This window comes from Urtica dioica, chromosome 9 (genome assembly GCF_054948205.1).
Source record: "Urtica dioica subsp. dioica isolate 48M chromosome 9, U.dioica_male_clone48M_v1_H2, whole genome shotgun sequence".
NCBI classification, from domain to species: domain Eukaryota; kingdom Viridiplantae; phylum Streptophyta; class Magnoliopsida; order Rosales; family Urticaceae; genus Urtica; species Urtica dioica.
In genome coordinates this window covers 382,246-389,677 of record NC_142764.1, presented here as the reverse complement: position 1 = coordinate 389,677, position 7,432 = coordinate 382,246, and the positions used below count along the sequence as shown (strand labels likewise).

Sequence of the window (7,432 nt, the reverse complement as noted above, 5' to 3'; positions counted from 1 at the left end):
CCAAGGCGTTTTTGCTTCGATCATTGCTCAATGAGCTACGTCCGAGAGTGAGACGATGATGACAAGGCCTCCCATTGGGGGATTGTTTTTCAAAGTTGATCTTTTGGACTAAGTGGTTGGTTGTGTTGTCGCACAAAAATGAACAACGATTAAATACCTCGGGCGGTTCGATCCAAGGCCGGACCAAGTGATCGCGCCCGGGCCAAAAACGGGAGCTCGTAGACCGAGGTGCACCCTCCAAACCCTGAGGTGTGTTTTGGGGGGCGTGACCGTGCCAAAGGTTGGCTGCCTACGTACCCTTTAGTAGGGATCAGGTCAGAACGTAGTTCAATTTGTGTGGGGAGGCTATCTTGGGCTCGGAGGCTTTGTGAATCCAAGGCTTTAGGGCAGGACCCGGCTCGTAGCTTCTAGCGAAGGCTTTAGAGGGGTCGCGTGCTCGTAGCTTGGAGTTCTAGCTCAAGGGCCAAGAAGCAGGAGGGCAGTATGTACTGCAGAGGCTCGGGCCGCAGAAGAGGAGCGCGCTCCCTCTCGTGGAGGGGGGTCCTTGACTTTCTGAGCCGAGGGAGGAGGAGGAGTGCGCGCTTTGGCCCGTGCACGCACCTGCGCCCCCGGCTGCCTGGCCCGCGCATGCCTGCGCTCCCGGCCGTCTGCGCGCACACAACGCTCCCTCGGCCGAGCGCCCTGCTGCCTCTGCCGAGCGCCCCTACTGCCTCGGCCGGGTGCTCCTGCTGCCTCGGCCGAGCACCCTACTGCCTCGGCCGGGTTATCTTGCTGCCTCGGTCGACCGCCCTGCTGCCTCGGCCGGGTGCTCCTGCTGCCTCGGTCGAGCGCCCTGCTGCCTCGGCTGGGTGCTCCTGTTGCCTTGGCCGGGCGCTCCTGCCGCCTCGGCCGAGCTCCCTGCTGCCTCGGCCGAGCGTCCTTGCCGCTTTGGCCAAGCATCCCCGACGCCAGTCAGTCGCTGCGCCCGTCTGGGCGTCACGCCCCGAGCGCCCCGCGCCCGGCGATTCGACGGGCCTCAAGGGGACACCCCTCCCTTGAGCGCTCCTCTCCACCCACGCTCTTGTGACATTCCAAGAGCGCTCTCCTCATCCCTCGGCTCAGAAACTCGAGGACACCCCTCCACGAGAGGGAGCGCACTCCTCTTCTGTGACCCGAGTCTCTACAGTGCAGAAGTTGCACTCCCGCTTCTTGGCCTTTAAGTTAGAACTCCGAGCTACGAGACAAGCGACCCCTCTAAATTCTTCACTAGAAGCTACGAGCCGGGTCCTTCTCTAAAGCCTTGGATTCTCAACCTCTGAGCCCAAGATAGCCCCCCACATTCATATGGAACTACGTTCTGACCTGATCCCGACAAACGGGTACATAGCTAGCCAACCTTTGGCATGGTCACACCCTCCAAAACATACCTCAGGGTCTGGAGGGTGCAACTTGGTCTACGAGTTCACATTTTTGGCCCGGGTGCGATCACTTGGTCCGGCCTTGGATCGAACCGCCCGAGATAATTAATCGTTGTTCATTTTCGTGCGACAACAGTAGCCATTTGACTTGTCGTGTTTTGTACAATAGCCAACCTTTTGCTAATTTTCTGTAAATAGTCATTTCAACTTATTTACCGCACTAAAAAAGACGAAAAAAATCCAAAATAGGCGGGAATATTGTCGGGTATTTTTGTCTTTTTGACTGCCGTAAATAAGTTAAGGTGAATATTTACAAAAATTTACAAAAGGTTTATTATCTAGCAATTCTTAGACTTTCGTGGCTTATTTGGCTAATTTTTTGTTTATATTTTGCTACAAATCTACAACGCCTTTTAGAAATATTATTAGTTGAATGAGAAATGAACATATTGAAATAAAATCAAATCTCCGCAGAGCATGACCTAACCAAGCACAATTCACGCAAGAAATATCAACCCAAACTAGTATTTCGGTTTCCGTTTACATTTTAGGGTTTTGGAAACATCCCAAGTCATGCACGGAAAACACAGGTAAATTAATATATGTGTCAAAAGCTTGGACTTTGAATCTTCAGATGATTGACTCCCCACGGACGTTCTTCATTGGAAAATTGCTGCTATGTCACAATGAAGTCTGATATGTTATGTGTATATAAATACCAAGAAGGAACTCATAAACTTAGACCCAACTCATCACCATCACTTAAAGAGAAACATTATTCATATACCAAATTATAATTTGAGTGTATATCATACATGAAAATGGGGTCTAGTCTTTTGTTTGTTGTGATCTTGATTTGTGGGGCTTTGGCATCACAAGGCATGTCCCGCAAACTGCCCGAAATGCCGTTCCTGGCGGAGCAACACGAGCGTTGGATGGCTCAGTTCGGGCGCACCTACGAGAGCGTCGAGGAGAAGGAAAACCGCCTGAAGATATTCATTGACAATCTGAATTCCATCGCGCTCTTCCACAATGGAGAGAGTCTGAGCTACAACATGAGTGTCAACAAATTCGCAGACTTGACCCGGGAAGAGTTTCTGGGTCGCTACACTGGGTTCACAATGCCAGCTCGCTCGTTCAGGCCCACGAACTACGCTAACAGTAGTTACTTTGCTTACGACGACACTACCAGTGACATTCCAGACAGCATCAACTGGAGGGAGCTAGGGGCTGTTACTCCAGTAAAGAACCAAGGCAGTTGCGGTATTATACATAACATATATAATAGTATTGACGAAGCTAGAAGTCCAATTAAGCTCAAACAATTAATTTAGAAAGATAAAGCTAGAAATCCATTGGCTAATTATTTTTATAGAGATGAGCCATAATAAAGGAATAAATTTTTTAATCCATAACATTCAATAGTTTTTATCAAAGATAAAAATAAGTTTTACATAAATGATGTTTGCATAGGGAGTTGTTGGGCATTTTCCGCCACGGGAGCCGTGGAGGGAATCACGAAAATAAAGGGCGTGAATCTGGTGTCGTTGTCAGAGCAACAACTTGTGGATTGTGCGACAGACGGCAACAAAGGGTGCAATGGCGGAGTCATGGACAGCGCATTCAAGTACATAGAAGCCAATATCCGTATAGCATAGCAAGTGAAGATCAATATCCGTATGAGGCGAGCGAGGGAGGGTCTTGTCTTGAAGCGAGCTCCGCGGCCCAGATCACAGGATACGAAGACGTTCCCAATGACGAGGAGTCTCTGATGAGGGCAGTGTCAGCGCAGCCCGTGTCAGTGGCTGTGGACGCCTCTACTTTCCAGCTCTACGACGGAGGAGTGTTGTCCGGAAGTTGTGGGACGAGTCTCAACCACGGAGTCCTCGTAGTCGGCTATGGCGCCACCGAGGACGGCACCAAGTATTGGGTCGTGAAGAACTCTTGGGGCTCCGATTGGGGCGAGAATGGCTATATCAGGATCCTCAGGGACTCCGGCCTTCAGGATGGTCTATGCGGCATTGCCAAGCAAGCTTCCTACCCAACTATCTTTTAAATTATTTACACTTAATATTGTTGCAGAGATAGATCATCTTCATCTTATCTCCTTCTCTTTAATAGCTTTTAAACCAAGTATGTCTTGATTTCAGTACCATCTATTTTTCAATTTGGAGTATTTGTTTGTCATCACCCCGTTCCATTTGATTTATATATTTGTGCTAGATTCTTGTGTCACGGATATTCTTTTTTTATTATTGTTTAATGCTAGACATTCTCGTATTGCAAGATCGTTTGTTAAGAAAAAAAAAAAAAAAAAAAGCAATGAAACAGAATAGATTATTGTGCAAAGGAGATAATGTCCACGTAAGTAAAATCAAGGAAACAGTACCAAAAAAAAAAACCATTCTGCTGGTACGGGTAATTTCCCGTCTCAATAAAAGCAAACAAATAAATAAACAGAGGTACCCGAAAAGCCTTACATCTTCACAACATTTTTGGTCCGGGACACTTGATGTATTTTTTAAGAAAATACTGAATAGGAAAATTCAGGCTACAAGGACTGGGAGATTAGCAGTATTTTCCAGAACGGGGATATGACTTGGTACAAAGGATTTTGCGACCCTTGGCTCGCCTGCGCTTCATAATCGCCCTCCCACTCGTCGTCCTCATTCTCCGGCGAAATCCGTGAGTCCGTGCCAGCGATTTCCGAGATCGGTTCCTCTTAGTCAGGCAAAGAGCCGCCTTTCCCGCTCTTACCACAAATCCCGGCCTTTTCACCGCCCCAAACCCTACATTCGAATTCAGCTCCAAACCCAGAGACAGCCCTGATTCAAGAATAGTATGTACAGAGAGTTTCAGAGAGATAGATTGGAACAGCAAAGTGGGTAACTCCTCTTGTTGTATTGTGTTGCTTGATGGTCTGATAGAAGAACAATAGATAAGTAACCATTTGATTCCATAACCAAGAAAGACACAACATAACCTTTTGCGTTGTATTGCATAATGAGTGGGTAGAATTATAAAAGATTTAACCTTTCTGATAATCAATAACAAACTATTACTACCAACTACAAATCAGAAACACTCAGGAGTGCCATCTTTGGAAACTTGCCGTCAAGTCTATTTCTAAAGGGTCATTCTAAAATCCAGCAACTGCGGCTAATTCCTCTCTCATTGTATTACATAACGGGTTAATGAATTAACCTTTTTTATGCCACAACCAAATGTTACTAACTAGCAATCAAGAAAACAAAAATTACATTCAAATATCATTGATATGCATTGGGACATCAAAGTGACCAATTCCTCTTACTGCATCGTATGGCTAAAAGGGTTGATAGATCAAAGAACTATAACGAACAAACCCTTTCAATACACCATAACCAATCAAGAATTTCCAAGAGATCCCATGATAGTGGTTAGGGTGTATTATCATATTTGTTAATTAATTTCCAAGGCCCTTTCTCTAAAGTCTGTTAGTCAGTCATCATTTTCAGATTGGCAAATAATCAAACACATGGAAGGCGTTACCTGAAACGGAAGAAGGGAAGGAGAGAGACGAGGAAGGAAGGAGCGAGCAGTGAAGCAGCGGAGAGCGGAGAGAGTTGACGGTGATAGTGATCGGCGAGTTCCTTCTGAAGCCACTCGAAATACCCAACGACGCCGACGGGGCCTGAAACCTCGTACCTCCTCTGTTACACAGCAATGGCGACACTGAAACCGCTGATATCGAACCCATTTTCGCTCTTACACTTTCTCTCTTCTTCTGTTATCCCTATTCTTATCCAGTCCTCTTCTTGCCTAGGAATGTGACCGGCTGTGAACTCAGCAATTTATATTTACACGTCTAAGAGTTTCTTTTGAGCTTTTATATTAATTTTATTTAAAGCAAGTCAAGTGTTTAAATTCCTAATTGTTTTTTTTTTTAAATGTCAAGTTTTTAATTCCTTAGAAAATATCTTTTAAATAATTTATTGAAACTTATTTAGCTAAAAGACAAATGAAACAAATTTATAATTTTATCTATTTTGCTAAAATTACAATTTGAGTATTTTTGCAATGGATTAGTTTGGAATGAATATTCATATATTTCTTCCATACAGTATGTTATAGGGCAAAAATATTCATATATTTCTTCCATTTAGTCGGTTATAGGGTGAAAACTCGCCCCTCTAAAAAAGACAAATGACGAAAGAATCCGAGAAATGAAATCAGTCTCTAACCAAAGTTTCGCGAGGCCTCATAGAGGTCTCGCAGACTCTGAGCGAGACCCGACCCAAAAAGACATGTCTCACCGAGACCTACCCCAAAATGGGAGGCCTCACCAAAGACATAAAGGCCAAGCTTCGTCAACCAAGAGTCTCGACACACAAGGTTGAGACAAGAAGATTCACGCAAGGCTTTGTCCTAAGATGGCGAGGCCTAGGCTGCCCTATAGCCCCACCATGACGCCTCACCACCCAATCAGTGAGAACGGCCTCCAGCATGCGACCATACACACGAGGTCTCGCCATCTAGCAACGAGATAAGCCTCACGGAACGACCCCTTGGAACTTGTGCCAGCCACGAACTCAAGTCCATGTCCCCCTCGCCAACAACAAGAAAGTCATTCACAACTCGAAAGAAGCCATGCTTCAAACACAATTTTCTAAATGCTTCTGAGCTAGAGGACGTCTTCTCCTTGTCATTTAACATTACACCCATACTAATGTTAAGAGTTGGAAAGCGCGACGAGGGGAAACACTTCGTGCCCCTCTAAGTTCACCATTTATGTCTTGCACATGACTTAAACCAATGAACTATCGCCTGTAAGGTCGGTGATCTCTAATGTTTGACGACACTAGCATAGTACATCCTCAAGGTTCGCTCTTGGGTCGAACCGCCGATAGTTCCCAAGTGTTAGCTCGAAATCGAACGTTAACATTTTGACGCTAGAAAGAGGGGGCACGAAAACACTTATGTGCTCTAGCAAACACAACCCCACATCTGTTGGAATAGATCTAGGGTTAAGAAAAATTTTATCGCTTTTAGCAAGCGGCGAAATGTAACGAATATCTTTAAAAACACATAAAACGTTCTTCCAACCTAGACAAAATGCATGAGCATATAATTTAAAATTTTAAAACTACATTTAGTTTTTACTCGGTACCAACCTCGAATGGAGCTTGAACGTTGAGAAGCCTAGGAAGGTTGAAACGTTCGTCTCCCCACGCAGCTCGCCTCTCTCACTAGTCTTCTTGAACCTGTGAGCAACCACGAAAGTTTCTACCACTAAAGTCTTAAGAGAATGGTTGGATTTAGTGTGTGGGCACTTTTAAACACAATGACTCAAGAAAAAGTTTTTGAGCCAAAGAGCTAAAACAAATGCTAGGTCTAATGAGGACCTAGGTGCCAAAACAAAGAACAAGAAGGGATTCTAGAGAGAGAGGGGGGCGGCCACAAAGTAGAGAGAGAGGCTCTCAATCTCAAAATTGTGTGTTGTGAATTGTGAATGAGGTGGGGTATTTATAGGAGGAGGATTACCTTCCACTGAATATTATCTATGTTTACCCTTCATGAATATCATCAGCTAGTCGAGATTTACAAAATTAACATTTTACCCTTCTAGCTTTTATTTCCTCAACCCATTTGTCGCTTGTGAATAAGTTTGAAACAATGTATTGACGAGGAGCTAACAATTCACATTGTTTCATCCAAAGAGTCAAGACTCAATTTGGACACTGGCCAGTTCATTTATTCACTATCCAAGGAACAAAGCATGAGGTGATATACATTACATTTAAACAATCTTGTACATGAATTCCATATCTATGAGAACTTCACAAAGTTACTCATGACATCTTCATAACTTAGTACTTCACCAATAGGTCTTGTCTACATCACATAGTGAATCTAGAACTCTGACTTTGTCAAATGAGAATACATAAGCTATGAAATGACATGTCTCATTTCAGGATTGAGGTAAGCATGATACAATTTATACGTAGTGACCTCGAGACATAAGAGGTCCCTGACAGCATAATATGGTCCTTGAC

The 7,432-nt window shown here is 44.6% G+C and overlaps 1 protein-coding gene and 1 pseudogene across 1 annotated transcript; one reads left to right on the top strand and one right to left on the bottom strand.

Moving 5' to 3' along the window:
* The first annotated feature begins 2,271 nt into the window (after positions 1 to 2,271).
* Positions 2,272 to 3,549, top strand: LOC149384590 (cysteine protease XCP1-like; annotated as a pseudogene).
* A 162-nt stretch (positions 3,550 to 3,711) lies between these two features.
* On the bottom strand, positions 3,712 to 5,252 carry LOC149384589 (Ribosomal protein L34). Its single transcript, XM_089626723.1, has 2 exons — positions 4,929 to 5,252; positions 3,712 to 4,222 (listed from the first exon to the last, which is right to left on the bottom strand). Exons 1-2 carry the CDS (start codon positions 5,134 to 5,136, stop codon positions 3,966 to 3,968), a joined length of 465 nt encoding a protein of 154 aa, XP_089482849.1. The 5' UTR covers positions 5,137 to 5,252; the 3' UTR covers positions 3,712 to 3,965.
* Between the last annotated feature and the right edge of the window lie 2,180 nt (positions 5,253 to 7,432).

Coding starts and splice junctions, on each gene's coding strand:
- LOC149384589 (XM_089626723.1), bottom strand. CDS start 5,136: ATGGGTTCGATATCAGCGGTTTCAGTGTCGCCATTGCTGTGTAACAGA. Junction 4,223..4,928: donor CTTCCCTTCTTCCGTTTCAG/GTAACGCCTTCC, acceptor TTCTTGAATCAG/GGCTGTCTCTGGGTTTGGAG.